The sequence below is a fragment of the Lactuca saligna genome, chromosome 1 (assembly GCF_052625555.1).
Source record: "Lactuca saligna cultivar CGN05327 chromosome 1, ASM5262555v1, whole genome shotgun sequence".
NCBI classification, from domain to species: domain Eukaryota; kingdom Viridiplantae; phylum Streptophyta; class Magnoliopsida; order Asterales; family Asteraceae; genus Lactuca; species Lactuca saligna.
Window position 1 is genome coordinate 63376029 of NC_136417.1, and position 18269 is coordinate 63394297.

At 32.8% G+C, this 18269-nt stretch overlaps 2 protein-coding genes across 3 annotated transcripts; both read right to left on the reverse strand.

Moving 5' to 3' along the window:
• Positions 1 to 398: 398 nt before the first annotated feature.
• On the reverse strand, positions 399 to 5670 carry LOC145037990 (putative acyl-activating enzyme 16, chloroplastic). 2 transcript variants are annotated; one of them, XM_078986685.1, is made up of 18 exons: positions 5351 to 5670; positions 4648 to 4836; positions 4450 to 4564; positions 4256 to 4343; positions 3933 to 4144; positions 3716 to 3834; positions 3494 to 3643; positions 3318 to 3385; positions 3055 to 3160; positions 2793 to 2951; positions 2480 to 2533; positions 2304 to 2384; positions 1984 to 2121; positions 1657 to 1816; positions 1481 to 1560; positions 1040 to 1173; positions 815 to 872; positions 399 to 722 (listed from the first exon to the last, which is right to left on the reverse strand). In XM_078986685.1, exons 1-18 carry the CDS (start codon positions 5594 to 5596, stop codon positions 630 to 632), a joined length of 2250 nt encoding a protein of 749 aa, XP_078842811.1. In that variant the 5' UTR covers positions 5597 to 5670; the 3' UTR covers positions 399 to 629. The 2 variants fall into 2 exon arrangements, with proteins under 2 accessions (XP_078842811.1, XP_078842812.1); XM_078986686.1 differs by lacking the exons at positions 4648 to 4836; positions 5351 to 5670 and having other exon boundaries at positions 405 to 722; positions 4256 to 4354; positions 4450 to 4567.
• Positions 5671 to 13997: 8327 nt separating this feature from the next.
• LOC145038016 (putative glucan endo-1,3-beta-glucosidase A6) lies at positions 13998 to 15378 on the reverse strand. Its single transcript, XM_078986687.1, has 2 exons — positions 15261 to 15378; positions 13998 to 15181 (listed from the first exon to the last, which is right to left on the reverse strand). The coding sequence occupies exons 1-2, from the start codon at positions 15355 to 15357 to the stop codon at positions 14145 to 14147; spliced, it is 1134 nt and encodes a 377-aa protein (XP_078842813.1). The 5' UTR covers positions 15358 to 15378; the 3' UTR covers positions 13998 to 14144.
• Between the last annotated feature and the right edge of the window lie 2891 nt (positions 15379 to 18269).

Here is an 18269-nt window from a genome sequence, read left to right on the forward strand (position 1 = left end):
TTTTTATATTTTCTCCCACTTTTTACAATACGCATAACTCACTAATATAAAGTCGTAATTACTTGATCTTTTATCCAGCAGGTAATTCCTTAAAAAGATGATCAAATTGTTAAATACAATTAATAGTTGTCATTTTCGACAATCTATAAAGTTTATTCTAAACTTCTCTTAAAGAATGCATATCAAATTGTTAAATGCAATTAATAGTTGTCATTTTCGACAATCTATCAAGTTTATTCTAAACTTCTCTTAAGGAATGCATATCCATGACAAACCTGATCCTTATTGATTCTATTTAAAGCTAATTAAGCAAGTTAAACTAGATAGTGATAATCAGTAATCTTTTTTATAAAATAACCATCAATTCTGTTTTGCTTTATGAATATTGAATGGTCAAGCTACACATTTATGTAGATAAATTACAAACTTCTAGTGGGGCCCCTCATTAGGCAATTTTCAAAATATAATTGATGGTTGTTTTGTGTCAAATGTCCAAAAGGGTGTTTTGAGAAAAACAAATTTGTAATTTGACATGAAAAAACGAGTCATCACTTATATGGAGAAAGTACATACACATTATCGATTTTTTTTTCTTTCTAAATAGTAAATATATTAAACGTACTACAAGATTACTTGTATAAATCATGTATCTGGTCTTTATATAGTTCCACAACCTTGTTCCTACGGATCTTCATGGTTGCAGTCATCAAACCACTATCAATCTGAAATTTCAACAAACATATTTTATCAAAAAGATTAATTATGTCAAAAAAAAAAAGGTAAGGTACAATAAATACAATGCATGCCAAATTACCGTAAAAGGTTCTTCAATGACAAGAATGGGTCCCACCTGAAATGAGCAATCTGATGTCCTGCATGCATCAAATTCAATGTAATAATTAAGAAGAAAATTATTAGGATGCTGCCTATAATAATACATACATAAATGAATGAAAATAGGATGCTATTTGTAGCATTAATTTAGCCAAAATTTAGTTAAAATATGTTTGAGATAAAGTAAAGTTGGTTGGTTGGTTACCATTTACGAAGGTCTTGAGATAAAATGGCAGTGATTTGGTGTTTGGTAAGTTGAGCATTGTTAGAAGAATTTTTGGATGCCAAAACAATTTCATCTTTATTTGGAACTATTATAGCTCCAAGCCGACCTTGATCCTGGTTGTCATTTATAACATCAAACATTAAACTTATATTACATTTTTGGTGCCTGACTATAGCTGATTTTGTCAATTTGGATCCCCAAAATTTATCTCTTGCAATTTTTGTCCTTATTTGAGGTTTTTGTAATGTTTTCGGTCCCTGATCCAAGTAAAATGATTATATTTTGGGACCAAAATCAGCTATACTCAAGGACCAAAAGTAGTCATTTTACTTGGATGAGGGATCGAAAAGGTTACAAGAACCTCAAATAAGGATCAAAATTGCAATTTTTTTTGGACCAAACTGGCAACAAATAAGTTACCTGACCAATGACGAGTATTTGTTGAATTAAATTGCTTCTCATGGCTGCTTCTTCTATTTGTTCCGGTTCAACATTCTCCCCTAGTAACCATTCAAAAACCAACATTCAAATAAACTTGAAAAAAAAAACAATAAATACATAAAAGAAACTGTCTTTCTATTTTTATTTTTTTTAACCTGTAGAAAGGACAATGGTGTCCTTGGCACGGCCTTCGAGAACAATAATGCCACCAGAATTACGACTTCGGCCTAACGAATGGGAAGTGGAAATCCAACCGATATCCCCCGTGTTCAACCACCCTTCCTCATCTATTGCTTTCTTTGTAGCAACCTCATTCTATTTCAATTAAAATAATCACCATCACCATCACTAATTTTAATTTAATCATCTTTTTCTTAAAAAATTACACCTGGTTTTTCTTTTCCCCATTGACTGGCTGAATGGGTAAAGTAGTTGAATGGGTCTATTCCTTTTCTAGACTCAATAAACCATTTTATCCTTACCTTGTAATAACCCTGCATGATTTGTGGGCCCCGGGCTTTGACTATTCCCTTTGAACCAGGAGGAAGGTCTTCACCGGTTTCATCATCCACAATTTTTATTTCTGTATCTCGAATTGGACGCCCAACCGATCTAAGAACCTTCAAGTCTCACATTTATCATTTTCTCATTCTTTATATATATATATATATATATATATATATATATATATATATATATATATATATATATATATATATATATATATATATATATATATATATATATATATATATAATATAAAATCTATATATAAAATTTCACATCTGGATTTGTATATTACATTTAAATATGGCTGTCGAGCAGCTATGACAGGAGATGACTCTGTTAATCCATACCCAACTTGGACTTTTGTTCCAATTGCCTGTAAAAACATTACAATTACGACTATTTTTTTTATCTGTATTTTAATCTGGTAATTAACATATTAGAAAAAATAATAATAATGAATCTATAAACCTCGAAGAATTTGTCAACATGTAACGGTAAGCTTCCACCTCCACATATACCAGCCTGTCGAATGCCAACATTTATCAGAATTGGAAGTTCGTTTAAATCTTCTTCTATTAGCTTTTACAATCCTAGACATTCTACGTAGACTTTATGAGGATATCGAGGGCATTCACGTCTTTTTCACAAACAAGAGATCGATAGCAAGTTCTTGTCCCATATTTTCAGGTGGAATAAAAAATTTCAGCTACAACAAACAACAGACAGCAGACAACAGATAACAGACAACAGAATGATATAAGAAGGATAATATATATTAAACCTTTGAAATCCCAATAGAGGAGTGAATTTTACTGTAAACAAGTTTGTTTGCCAATAAATGTAAAGGGAGCAAAAAGGCAGCAATAATCCGTGCATATATCCAATCCAATGTTGCACCAATGTAAGAAGGTTCTTTCTGACTTCTTGACAAACATTCACCCTATAAAAACAATATCAAGACTAATCACAACGTTACAAAGGTAAATTCCCTCATGCACAAACACAAAAAGTCAAAAGTCAACAAGATGCTAAAAGGTTTGAACCTGATATATGTTTTTGAACTCCATGTATGCCAAACTGATATTTATCAATGATAATGCAATCACCTTACGGATAGCAGATGAGGTGGATATTTGTTTCTGGATCCCACTGCATAACAGAAAGGACTAAATGCAAGAAATAACAATCTACTTTCTTTATATTACAATATTTTCTTTTACAATAAATAATTTGATGAAAGCACATTGCTATTTCTCACATCATTGAATGATTGTAAAGTTTTAAAGAGTAAACAGAGAAGATGTACTTGTATAAAGTTTCAAATACTAGAGGGACAGATATGATATACTGTGGCTGATAGTGTCGCAAATCATCCTACAACGAAAACAACTAAAAAGAATTTAAATAACAAAATAGAATGGGAATATTATATAATATCCATTTTCTGCATTTAAGAAATTCCAAATGGGATAAAAAGAATACCTTTAAGTATTTCACGTTTGTGTATACTTGCTCAATTCCCAAAGCAAATATAAGATACTCAACAGCACGTTCATATGCATGCCAAGGTGGAAGCATACTTACAAATCTGTCCCCGGGCCCCGCAGGGAGAATGTCCCACAAATTATTAACCTAAAAAGGTATAAAAACATAATATATGAAAATTTGATCAAATGAAAGGGGCAAAAGAGACATTTGTAGTACCTGATGCAGAAGATTACTATGTGTAAGCATTACTCCTTTTGGATTCCCAGTGGTCCCACTTGTGTATATAAGAGCAGCCACATCATCAGACTTGATGGGTTCATAAACATACTTTTCACCTAAAGATTCATAAAGTCAGTAACAAGACACCAAAACATGCTATGGAGTATGGAATGGAATCTCGAATTCCAATTCCAAAGTGGTGGATTTGACTTACGGGCATCATGTGAATCAACCAAAAGCATACGATGTTGATGGCCAATATCTATAATCTCCTTGTAGGTATAAGCAGGGATTCCCTCCATCATATGGCTATTTAATGATGATTTATCCCCCCAAAGTAAGATCACAAATCTAACAGATGCCTTTGAATTAAACCCCGTTGCAACCCGATGATATAATTCAGGATTATCCACAACAAGTGCAACACTGTTATCCAAAGAAAGAAAATGGTTGACATGAGGAAATATGAGTCTATTTATACTTTTATAAACTTTCTTTCGGTTTTGAAGTTGAAAGTAATTTAACATTTTTGCTAACCTTTCAGAATGAGTGTAGATGTGTAAGAGCTCTTCCACAGATGATCTGGATCCCCTCACAACGTTTATTGCTCCTGTAGCCATAATACCTACACCCAAACTTGTTAAAATAAAATACAACCATATTTGTCATTTTAGTTTCATGTGTATTACAAAATAAGAAGAAAAAAAAAATCATGAATTCAATGTATTTACCTTGATCAGCAACAAGCCATCTGCATGAATTGTCAGCAAAGAGTGCTACCTTTTCACATGGTTTGATTCCAATAACTCTTAAACCTTCACAGAAATTTAAAATATCCTCCTCTAGCTGCAAATTTGACAATCAAAAGTGAAGGTTCAGATTGAATTGATTGAGTTAAAATTAAAAGACATAGTAAAAGGGAAGAAGACCTGGTTGTATGTCATATTTGTAGGTGGGTCATGATGTGGATCCACCAATGCAACCCGATCACCAAATCTTTCTGCTGAAGATCTCCAAATATCAGGAATAGCCTTTAATTCATCTGTTGATACGTTCTTCTCTGATAGCAACTGACTCTCGAGGATAGGTGAATACTTTCTTACTTCCTTTTCTTCTGTCTACAATTGAGATTATGTTGGAAAGATCATTATCTTTTCATCAATATACAAGCTTACTATATCGTGCTTTTAAACCTTTGATAGGAAAAAAGTCATGAAACTAACACTGATAAGTGATAATTGAATCATAGGTTCTTACAATTGATATAAAAAATATTTCATTATCCAAATTCAAACTTTATATGAATGTTATTATTACGAGTACACCACTGCTAAATTTTATTGTTACTAAGTCATATATAATTATTGTACTTGTGTTTCATTGCGCTTTATATTGTTGTGAAAATGCCAAACCATAAAAAAGAAGGAAGAAAAGGAACTCCAATTGTCAGAAAAAGAAAACAAAAAGGAATGCAACAACCTAATAAACTTTCATAATGGCAATACGATTAATGCATCATACGAGATCACACAAATTTGATTCATCAGAATTGATTCCGATTCTCTTTTGGTTCATAAAAACATTTCACAAAAACCACATATATAGCAAAAGAAAAAAGAGTAATTCAGATACCTTAGATTCAGAGTATGCTCGAATTCGATTCAACAAACTGAGACGATCTCTTGTGCCCTTTTTGCTATGAAAAAGTACATTTCCGGCATTGACGTACTGGTACTGGAATTGATAGCAAAACGGAGGTCGCCGTCGATGATACGACGGTGAAACGATATAGTTCGTTGAAGTAATTGCAATCGACATCGAATCGGACATTGAAGGAGCTTGAAAAAATGGATTCAACAAACGTCCATTAACAATCATCTTGTATGCTATGTGTGTGAAGTGGATCAGAGTTTTAGTGTGTGAAGCTTTGAATTTGGAAATCGAGAAGACCGGAGAGAGATCATATATATATTTCATAGATGGATTAAATGATGTAAGAGAGTGTTTGGCGTCAAAAGTTTTTTTTTTCAAAAGTTTTTTTTTTCATTTTAGCTGTTTACGCGCAAAGGTTAAAAAGTTGTTTATAAAAATGTTTTGAGTTATTATTATTATTTTTTTAAACCCAATTTACCTTTTAAAACGCTAAAAACATAATTTTTTAAACAAATTTATTTTGAAAATGACTTTTTTATTTTTCAAATATCTTTTTGAATTTTTTTTTGACTTTTAAGAAAAGCAACAAACCAAAAAATCATTTTGAAAAACAATCTCAAAGCTTTTTATGTTTTTTGTAGTTAGAAATCATCCGAAATGAAAAATATTTCTATTCAAAATATACACATTTAATGTTTTCTTTTCTTATTAAGAATCTACTTTCAATATTAATATTTAATAATGAATATTTTAGTAATAAAAGTTTAATATTTTAGTAATTTAGTTGAACACTGCTACAAGAAAGTCTAATAGAGGTGTATTGTGTTCTATATCATCAATAAACTTCAGCTAAATTAGTTCAAGACAATTAGGTCGAAAGTAGATGATGTAAAATTGCAAAGATATGTTCTTATATAATTATATGAATGTGTATTTATAGCCGTTGAATCAGTTCATGATGTTTTTGCATATTTTCTGTGTTTAGATTTGCACTTTATGATTTCATGTTATACCCGTGCAAAATAAACCATGAGATTATTGAATTAGTATTGTTTTATTTATTTTATTTGTACTTCTACAACTATATTATCACATTATTTTTGTTTAATGTGAACAAAGATATAACTTGTTATAACTAGGGGTGACAACTTTGAAGTATTCATGATACAACATGAACCCGTCATGGAGATAACAAGGCTTGGGTTGAGATTTTTTTACCTGTCAATCTGCTTATTATATGAGTTGTGTTCGGATTTACATAATTTCACGGGTTGACATGTGAACCTTTTAATTTTATTAGACTAAAAAATATAAATAAATTTATTAAATAAATGAAAATGGATAAAAACATACAATTCATGATATCTGCCTGTACCCTCATCCAAGGTCACTAATGTAAGTAAGTCTAATATGAAATAATGTTTCACCGAATGTGTTACACGACAACTACAACTGGTACCCTTAGGTTATCTTGTATACATATCACGGACCGTGGTCCACTTGGCACCCACCAGAATTCGAGAACACCACCTCGGGGTGATTAGTGGTGGCTAGTCGTTTTTAGTGGTTGTGTTGGGGAGAACGATGGAGAACGCCCAATGATTATCATTCTCTCTAATTTCAAATAATTAAAAAAAATATTCTTTTTGTTTAAATAATAAAAAATAAGAGGTATATAGTGATGCAGAGTGGGAGGCATAACAAATATTTAGTGGTTGCATATGGTGATGATATAACACTCACCCTATTAGTTGATGGGTATACCGGATAACCTTACTATCTTACATTGTGTAGGTTACATGACAATATTGTTTCACCAAGTAGTAACATAGATTGCTAATAAAACTACTTACCTGAGCGCGACATACACCATGATTATGTGTAGCTATCCTAAAAGTTCACTGAAGCATATACATTCATCGAATCAAATACATTGTAGAGTATCAAACAACAAGGATTATGTGTAGCCCATACCATATAGTTAATATTATATTATATTAAAACATTATTAATATTATTGGTTTGGTTCGGTTTTGGAAGAAAGCCATAACCGAACTGTACGTATTTGGTTAATCAAAAATAGAAACAACACCACTTTTTTTTTAGTAAAGGTTCGATTATTTTCATTAATTTGGTTTTGGTTAAGTTTTTTTGTTAATATACTCACCTCTAACTAATATATTCCTAACTATCACAACCTATGTTTCAAACGAGGCTTGAACCCGTGACCTCTTAAATTAGAGAGTTATTCCATACCGCTAAACAAAAAAACCTTGTTTTTTTCAATCATGCTAGATTGCTAACGTATTAAGGATAGCTATTTAATAACGTTTTGTTTTTTCACCCATGCTAGATTACTAGCGTATTAAGGATAACTATTTAATAACGTTTTGTTTTTTCACCCATGCTAGATTGCTAGCCATTTTTTTTTCCAGGTTATAGACCTAATTAGCCGATTAGCTTATTAATTAACTTTATGTATTATTACTCCATTAGGCATTCGGCATTAGAGTTTAAAAGGTCCAATATAATCCTTACTCGTTAGTCATTACCTTAATTTGTTGGTGACTTAGAAGGTTTGTTCGGCAAGACGACAATCAATCACAAATAAATTCCAATATTAATTTCTCAACTGGTTAGATTTGACGGAGTGGGGTCGGCACCCCTTGTCAAACACGGGCCAGGTCCTCGGTGACCTCGGCTCGGCAACCCTACTTGGTGAACTTCTGCCGATGAGAGAAACATTTACCATTTTTTCTTTCTTTTTACAATTTAATCAATTTTTCATTTAAAAAAAATACCATATTTACAAAAAAAAAAAAAAAAAAAAAAAAAAAAAAAAAACCTCCCTTTCCAAAAATATAATTGTTTTTTTCTTCAAAATTTAAGATTTTAAACCCTCAGTCCCCAACTATAACTATCATCATCCTTATTCATTTTTCACCACATTCAAATATTCTTAATTCAATTCTCATAACTTTTTTGTTTTCCATCTTCGTCAAAACCTCATTGCTAAAAAATGGCTCGTTTTTGATCAACTGATGAACAAATCATATTGGCCCGTTCATGGGTTGATGTAACAGAAGATGCAGTCAACATTAACGTCACTTCGAGTATTTTCTAGAGCAGAGTCATTGAAAGATTCAACCGCAAAACCATTGTACCTCAAACTAAAGATCAACTCTTCTCCAAATGGAGATGCACAAGTTTTGTTTCAACTTAGTTTAACAATGTGTTTCATAGGGTGATGAGTGAAGCCGAGCAAGATGAAAGCGAAAGTACTTGGTTGCTCTTGAGGCTTTCAGTAAAAAAACCGATAAACCTTTCCCGAGTTCTGGGAAATTATGAGACAGTGCCCCAAATGACGTCAAATTTAAGCTTGTTGTTTTCTAATTTCTAGTAAGCTTTGTCTTTAAATTTCTAGTGTTGTTGTGTGTTAGTTTATTTTCAAGTATGTGATTTTCTTTCAAGTCAATGAAATTTAAGTTTTTATCAAATTAATTTGTTTATAATGATTTCTTTATATAAATTAAATATTAAAAAAAAGTAGTATGACAAATGTGGAAACCCACACCATGTAAATGACAAATTTTTGTTGTAATATGGCAAATAAGATGTGGCGCTTACGTGAACCATGACAAGTGTGATACAACGCCCTCTAGACCTATACATAAATTTCTCTTTCATGTTTATATATACACCAATCACATAATTCGCCAATTTCTCGATAATCACTTGTGTTGGTGTTTGTGTATGATACATACAACACACTTTCTCAAATTCTATGAATACATAAAGTAGATTCGCCATACTTTAAGTTTTATGTTTATGTTTATTTCATCTCTATTTGATTTATGTAACAAATAAAAATATTTTATACTGTTTTGATAACATTTGTTTTAACATTTATGTTTAGGTTTATTTCATCTCTATTTCTAGCCTTCTACAATTGGTTATTGTTCTAATGTTTCGGTTTTAATTCAATGATTATTGAATTGTTATATGATTTATTTATTTTTAGAAATTATGCATTCTAAGAAGCGGAAAAAGAGAAAGATATGAAGATTTAAAAAGTTCAAAGTGGGTCTTTAGATAAGTTTTTCCAAAAACAAAATAATAACCACAAGTTTTTTTTTTCAAAATCAAAATTATGATGAATTTTGGCTATAAATAAAAAAAATATTTAATTGCCTATTTATTGAATTTTCACACATGCCCCTAAAATCAACTAACCAACATGATAATAATAAACAACTACTTAAACAATAATTAAATACATGTTTTTTGAGACCTATGCTTAAATATGATATATACTCAACTTAAAATCATGTAAATGAATACTACTACCTCGAACCTCGATAGCTCCTGACTCAGTTTCCCTCAAGACTTATCCTTGCTTATTGAATATGAGATCATTACAGAAGAATACACACTTATACACCTTAGATGTGATAAACATAAAACTTTGCAATATCAGACACCTCGAAGGAACATTGTACCTCTTATTCTCGTAGGAACCATACTCTTGTTCCCAAAGGAATATTACACTTGTCCCCATATGAACCTTACTCTTATTCCCGAAAGAATCATACTCTTGTTCCTGTAGGAACCATACTTTTGTCCCCAATTGAACCGTCTATCTCTTATTCCCGGGGGAATACTAATCTTGTTCCCATAAGAACCATACTCTTGGTCCCGAAGGAACCATACTCTTGTCCCCAAAGGAATCATACTCTCATTCCTAAAGGAATCTCTATATCTTGTCCTAAAGGGGCTATACTCTTTAGTCTTCGAAGGAACATCTATCTTTTGTCCCCGAAGGAACCTCTATCTCTTTATCTTTATCTTTGTTATGTAACTCATCACATAACATTTTTCCTATGAACAATCTATAACTTCGTCTCATTAAGAGATCTTATAATCTTTCTATACTACTGCTTAACTAATTAAGTAATAATTCTTTATCTTTGTCTAGTATTTTGACATCCTTAATTTCACGGCGTGAAAATATCGATTTGTTTATGCTTTATTTGAAAATCAAAGTATATTTTTAAAGAAATATATTGTGGAATTTGTTCCCAGAAAACATGATAAATACATTATCAATACATTTCCGAAGGAATGTATTTTGTTTATATTAAAACTTTGGGATGTCATCGACAATACAGAAACACAAGCATACACATACCTTATTTACACTAGTGATTTACATCTCCTTTAATCTCTCAATGTAATGTAGCTTCGTGTCGATATCTGTGATACAAATAAACTGAGTGGGTCAAGTTGGGAAACCTGGTGAGTACATAGGAAGGCTATAACTTTTGCATACGAGCTTCGTTTTTGACGTTCTTTATATACACATGTGACATCCCCATTTTCACGGCCAGAAAAGACCAATTTGTTTATGCTTTATTTTCAAATTAGAGTAACTTTTTAAAGAAAAGTGTTGCGGAATTTGTTCCCAGAAAAACATGATAAATATGTTATCAAAGCCTTTGGGAAGAAATGTATTTTATTCATTTTAAAACTTTGGGATGTCATCGTCAATACAGAAACATAAGCATAAACACAACTTACATCAATTACACTAATGATCTACATCTCTTTAATCTCTCGGTGTAGTGTAGCTTTATATCAACACCTGTGATACAAATAAACTGAGTGGGTCAAGTTAGGAAACCTGGTGAGTATATAGGGTTTTCAACCCACAATAATGTAGTTATTATGTTTAAACATCAAACAATCAACCCAATTACCTATCCCCATTATTTTCGTCACTCTTAAGGATCTACCCTAAGAATCAGCTACTCTTTATTCATTCATTCCTAAGGATTGTCCTAAGGCGTAGGCACGAAGTCCATCATCGCCAGAGTTTATATAACATACACTAAATCTATAGTTGTCAGTGTTCATCCAACAGGCGCTAAGTCCATAGCTACCAGGTTTTATCTCATTTACTGTTAAGATCTGAAGAAAATACATATACTGTTAAGATCTGAAGAAAAAGTTTAGATCTGAAAAGAAAATATATATACGGTTCAGATCTGAAGAAAAGAAGGTTAAATCTTTCATTTTGCACAGATCTCAAGTAAACAGATAATATGCACACATAGCACATTATTTATATAAAATATTTCATATCTATGTGTAATATTAAAGTGACTATGCACTCACTTGATAAAGTGGTGTTCCTCCTTCATAGCCTCCAGCTGGGCCTCTTGGATCTTCTCTAGAAGCGGAGTCACCACTGTCATCCTCAGACAGATGTCTTTGATCGGGGCTACGAATGCCTTGCGGCTAAGTGCATCGACCACTTACCACTACATTGGCCTTCCCCGGGTGGTAGAGGATCACACAGTCGTAATCCTTCACCACATCTAACCACTGACGCGACCTTATGTTCACATTCGGTTGATCCATGAGGTACCTCAAGCTCTTGTGATCCGTGTAAATGGTACAACGGACCCCATAGAGGTAGTGTCGCCAAATCTTGAGAGCAAAAACAATTGCCCCCAACTCTAAGTTGTGCGTTGGGTAGTTCGCTTCGTGAGGCTTCAGCTGCCTCGAGGCGTAGGCAAGGACGCGCCCCCTTTGCATCAACACTGCGCCTAAACCCGAGATGGACACATCACAGTATACTATAAAATCCTCAATGTCGTCTAGTAGGGCTAAAATCGGCGCCTCGCACAACCTCTACCTCAACGTCTCGAACGTTGCCTGCTACTTAGGCCCCCAACGAAATACAATGACCTTCTTTGTTGATAATTACAAAGTTCCCAATTAAATTCGTAAAAAGTATTAGTATTGATAATTACAAATTAACGACATGATACATTTTGAATTCATTAATGTTGGATAGCAAAGCGAAATACTCCTCTGTCACAGACTGATAAGGTATACATTCATCCAAACCCTTCTCTAACAGATATAAAAGACATACACGAACCACATCCTCGTCCAGTAAGTCATTAAGCGAATTTTCAAACACATGAACCAACCGTTCTAATTTCACGGAGACATTCTTCTTAACCATAGGAAACACACGGGATCAAAAGGCGACGTCTGAAATGGATGTAGGAAAATATTCACCAAAGTGGAATCTGGTGAGAAGATAGAATTATTTCTTCCTAAAAGTCAACTCGTACCCTCCGATCTCAAAAACCATTTCCTCAACTTCACTTTGAGGGTCCGTCATAACTTTGTGGCAAACATGTAATGTGTAAGTAAAATATCCCCTTCTAACCCCCACAAGATTACCCAACCACCTTCCAAAATAGGTCTTTCGGAACATAATCTCGTGTGGTGGTATGTCTTCGAGTTCCACAAGAATTTCCGCAACAATTGCGGGTTTGCAAAATGGTGTAATTGATGCTTCAAAAATCTTGTCACCCTGCAAAAAGAAAACAAACAAAATAATTTTAAGGTAAATCATAAGTTAAATGGTGTTCCAAAACGAAATGTGATGAACATTCCAGACCTGTTCTTCACATTCCGGATTAGTTCCCCGCATTTCGGAAATTCCGAAGATGTTTGGATACCAAATTCCAATGTATAATACCCTAACATATATATAGGTAAACTACTCTTGGGTTGGTCTTAAATCTATTCCGAACTTGTTTTTCGTGCTTCAGACTAACGTAATACAATAATCTTAAAATCAAACTATTAAAAGTGTATGAGAGAAGGACATACCTACAAAATGACGATATACCCGTAAAACAACCAGATCATCAAGACCGCTTTCAATATCTTCTTTGGTTCTTAACTCAAAATGTGTGTCATAATTGGTTTGTAGTTACTTCTCCATAATGTGTCGAAATAAAAGTTGAAACCCGGTTTTGTAAATTTAGCTTTGGAACAAGTCGTATTAATGTCTTTGATGACCCGAATAGGGTACACAACCCAAAATTGACTCTGAAATGATCAATTCCGAATATGATAGTTAATTTTCAAAAACAAATTTATATTGGTTATTTTCTTTCTTAAATAAAAAAAAAGATTAGATTTCCCAAAAAATCTAATAATAATATTAACAAAATGAGAAAGCTGTAACTGCAGTTTGCTACGGTGGCAGTGGGGAACACCGCCCCCACCACTCCACTGCGGTTTGGTCGTATGCAACTAAATTTGGCCGCGTCTCTCTCCTCTCTCCTCACTCTCTTCTCCTACTATTTCTCTTCTATCTCTCTCTTCTTCCTTTCTTCTCCACCACATCCACCCTATGGTTTTACCACTCCCCAATCCTATATGGAATTGAGGTAGAGTGTTTTGTCATGGTAAAACCATGGCACCACTTCCTCCGACCTAAGAGATCTTCGTACTCTGTGTTCTAATCCAGTGAATTCCACTCCATTTGTTTTCGATTTTCTATCATCTTCTCTGCTCTCAGATTTGTATTTTACAGATATTAGTTCCTTAATTATGTCATTTTCATTCATCAAGATCAATGTTAACATCTTCATACACTCTTCATCTATCATTTCCTATATAGATCTTGTTACTTATGAACTTTGAAATTAAATTATCGATTTAGTTCGAGTTTTACGGTTTTTTCGCCCCAAATTCCCAACTCATACTCATATTCTTCTTATCAATCTTCAACCATCGAGCATTCACACAAAAACTGTTAAACCAAAAACATTTCTATTAATTACTTCCAATAATCCCGAAATCACTCGGTTTAAAACAAATTCCAAACATAAAATCTCATTATTTACTAAGAATTATTGAGATTCAAATCTCTGATATCTCCGAATCTGATAAGTGATGATAACTAATCAGATGGATTAACCTTCCCAGTTATGTTCACTGCATAAACAGCACTCCCATCTGGATTCATCAACCCCCAGTGTCTTTCAGTTGCAGGTCCATATTTCTGATTCTCATCATACATCGAAAATATAAAAGTTGGAATAACAGCCCCTGGTCTAGCTGGAGTTCCATTACTTGGAGTTGCAGACATTTTCCTTATCAAATTGTTGTTATACTCAGCTGCATTCTCTTTATTCGCTCCAAACTCATCTGAATCACCTTCATGTGGCCACCCAGTTTCCGCAATTGCAAGCATCACATCATCATATCCCAATTTCGCCATCGCATAAACAACCGAATCAAGCATTTGATCGAGTAAATCCGTGTACACCAATCCGCTTTGTGGATCCGTATACGTCATATTCCCACTTCTCAACAAAGCAAACCCAAGATCAATCCCCGTTTGATTATTCGCGCGACTTTCCGCCCACGCGAAATACGGATAAACATCCACAAAGAAGAAAGATCTTGTCCCGTTTAAGTACTTCAACAGTGGAATCATCAATTCCCGCATCTCCGGTTTGAAACTCCCGTTTGAAGGCGGAAACGTCGTTCCCATCATGTCCATTGCAAGTGGAGTTCCGACTTTGATGTTCCGAATCCCTTGTGATTTTATCGTGTTCTTGATACGTCTCATTGCGGGGACAAGATCTTTTGCGATTTGCATATCTTGAACTGTGTTTGTGGAGCTTAGGACTTCGTTTCCTACTAACACGAATCGGATTTTGGTACTAGGGTAGTGAGCTAAGACGTGTTCGTATACCCATTGATCTGCTAAATGTTGATTTGAAGCAATGGCGGAGATTTCGTCGTTAGCGACTGTGATTGCCACCTCGATGTTCTTCCCCGATAAAAGATGGAGGATTTCATGGTCAGCGTCGTACAGTTTGACTCTACCTGCGTTCATGCTTTGTAAAAGTTCGATTGATTTCGCAGGTGATGGAAGGTTGTTTCCTAGCCTTCCGTAGTTTATACCGATCCTGTTTAATATAGCAGCCCCTAAAAAAATTCAAAAAAAAAAAAAGGTTAGAATGAAAAACATAAAAGAAAAGTTAGAATTAATGTAAGGAATTGGTACTTGAGGAAGTAATGAGACATAGGAAAGTGAGGAAAAGAAGAGCCATTTTGGTGAATTTGTGATTTTGCATATGAAAGAATGCAAATGCAAATATCATTTGAGATGAGATGTGAAGAAGGGTGTAAGATGATGTATATATACATGAAGATATATGGTGTTAAAAGAAAGAGTAAAGAGTGATTGGTGAACCTCCTAAGGTTTGTGAGTTATTTGAGTGACAATCTTTGTGAGAGTTTGATTTAGAAATGATTGCATAATTTAGAATTGAGCAAGGTAAAGATTATGAGTCAGCCCCTTGATATATATATGTTAATAATTTGTATTTTGCAATGTTAGAATCAAAATTGAGACTTTTTTTTTCATTTGAGGTTTAAAGTTATATAACTTGGGTTGAGTTTACTACAATCAAGGTGGTTTAGTAAATTAGTGGTAGGTTAATCTCCAGAAAAGTTCCAAAATTTTAATCCAATTTATGAAAAAGTCCCAAAATAAATTTTATTTACAGAAAAGCATAGAATACCGGTTAAAACTTCGAAAAAACCCTTTTCGTCCGGTTTCGCAGATTTTGCCGGTACTCTGTCCTTTTTCGTTAGTTTGCTCAAAATTTTGGGACTTTTCCAAAAATTACATAATAACCAAAATATTAGGATTTTTTTGAAAATTACCATGAAATTAATGGATATTATTATTAACAAATCTTTTATAAATTACATAATAACCAAAATATTGGTGGCCTAAGTACTCCTCTATTGTTTCCTGACCACTCAAACTCTCTACGTTCTTCCTATGCATTGTTGTGGGTATGATGGTGAGATGAAGTTAGTTAGCATTCCTCTAATATTGGTGTTCTTCTTATGTTGTTTAACCTAACTACCAACCAACATTCATACCTTACATGTTAACAATCATCGGCTAACACACATCTATAAAATGTGAAAAATGAACCCTGAATGATAATTTATATGGAAACAAGTGAAGGGTCATTATCTATTTAAATTGTCATTCAAGGTTTACTTTTCACTCTCGATAGATGTGTGTAATTTTATGGTTGTTACCGGGTAATGTTTGGAGGTTAGGTGGTAGTTAGGTTAAAGAACATAATGAAAGATCTATATGTTCGTGTAATGATATTTTCTAATATATAACACATGATCATATAACATCATGCTTAATAGCAAGTAGACACTCATTGATTGTGTATTAATAAATATTATCAACTCTTGTATTGGTCACGCCTAATAGAGTATTTCTCACTATGACACCCACAACGATACATATGAAGAACATAGAGACTTTGAAGTGGTCAACAAACAATTGAGAAGTACATAGTCGACCATTCTATTTCTAGAAATTAACAACAAATGTATTTCCTTTGTTTATAATAAAAAAATATTTTTTATGTTTATAAATGATTTGTTAATAATAATATCCATTGATTCCATAGTAATTTTAAAAAAAGTCCCAATATTTTTGGTTATCGGGTAATTTTCAGAAAAGTCCTAATATTTTGAACAAACTAACGAAAAATGACAGAATACCGGCTAAATTTACGAAACCGGCCAAAAAGGGTTTTTTCGAAGTTTTAGCCGGTATTTTGTGCTTTTCTATAAACAAAAATTAGTTTGAGACTTTTTCATAAATTGGACTAAAATTTTAGGACTTTTCTGGAGATTTCCCATTAGTGGTAATCCGTTGGAATTAAGTCATGTATAAATCAACTTTTAGCTTTTAGATGGTCTGTCGTTAATAAAAAAAATGTTTTTGTTAATTTATTTTATTGTGTGGTTTAAACATGAATATAAATGTTATTGAATTTCATTGAGCAACATGAGAATGAAAGAGGTGATCAAGTAGAGTAAACTATGGTATAGTAAATAGAGCAAAAAGTTGGTAAGATTATGGTCTAGAAAAACTGAAAAAGTGCATCTTTTGTGATCCTTAAAATGTATATTTTAAATAATTGAATGGCGATGAAAGTTTTTGTCAAATATTGACACTCAAATATTGTCCAAATTTATAGATTTCACCATTTATCTATTTTGTTCATTTACATGGGGACTAAATGACCAAATTAAAATCAACAAGCTATGTATGTATGCTATTTTTAATGATGAGCGAACATCAAACACGTTGCATCATGTTTTATCCTACCATGTATATAAATGAGACTTTGTAACTTGTTATTGCTAGGTCTGACAATCGGATTGGTGGGTTGGTGGGTCACGGGTTGACGAGTTTGAAACCTCAACCCAACCCAACCTATATAACCTGTTTAAGTATATGGGTTCGCGGGTTCATAGGTTAGTGAATCGAACCCAACTCGTATAACTTGTTTAATAAATAAGCAACATATTTTCAGAAAATAAGGTTTTTTCAAAATAAAATCATAAAGTGATTAAAGTCATTAACATAAAAAAAAAAAAAAGAAGAGGTTTTCAATGTAAAGTAATAAAGATATTAACATCCAAATAAAATTGAAAAATGAAAACATTCAAATAAAATGCAATTGTTCAAAAATATCCAAAAACCATTTCGGTAATTCATTCATGCTAGAATTCCCATTTCTTCCTCCAACACCGACTTTTTCATGTCTTCATGATGATCTTCAAATAGAAACACTATGTAAAATTAAATTTATGATCTTTTGAAAGTTACATATATAATTTTATGTCTTCTACTATTTGAACTAAAAAGAACTCACCGAACCGTGACTTAAAGTATGTTGGAATTTATAACCTCTATATTGTCTTCCTTTTTGTTTAAATTCATTACATTTTGAGATACGTTGTCAACAACCACATTCAAGTCAATTGCATAATGAATAGAAAAAAAAAAACATAATTAATACAATGATATGTTCTTCGTCTGTGACTCGTAAGTATGTGTGTTTTCTTTTTTGCTTATGGCACCGCAAAAAACTAGCCACACGATTATACAAATATGGAAGACGTAGGAATACAATGATACAGAATATTACAGAAGGAAATAATATCTTATTAATAATTAAAT

Coding starts and splice junctions, on each gene's coding strand:
- LOC145037990 (XM_078986685.1), bottom strand. CDS start 5,596: ATGATTGTTAATGGACGTTTGTTGAATCCATTTTTTCAAGCTCCTTCA. Junction 2,952..3,054: donor AGTTCAAAAACATATATCAG/GTTCAAACCTTT, acceptor TTGTTTTTATAG/GGTGAATGTTTGTCAAGAAG. Junction 2,122..2,303: donor CTCGACAGCCATATTTAAAT/GTAATATACAAA, acceptor TGAGACTTGAAG/GTTCTTAGATCGGTTGGGCG.
- LOC145038016 (XM_078986687.1), bottom strand. CDS start 15,357: ATGATATTTGCATTTGCATTCTTTCATATGCAAAATCACAAATTCACC. Junction 15,182..15,260: donor ATGTCTCATTACTTCCTCAA/GTACCAATTCCT, acceptor GAATTTTTTTAG/GGGCTGCTATATTAAACAGG.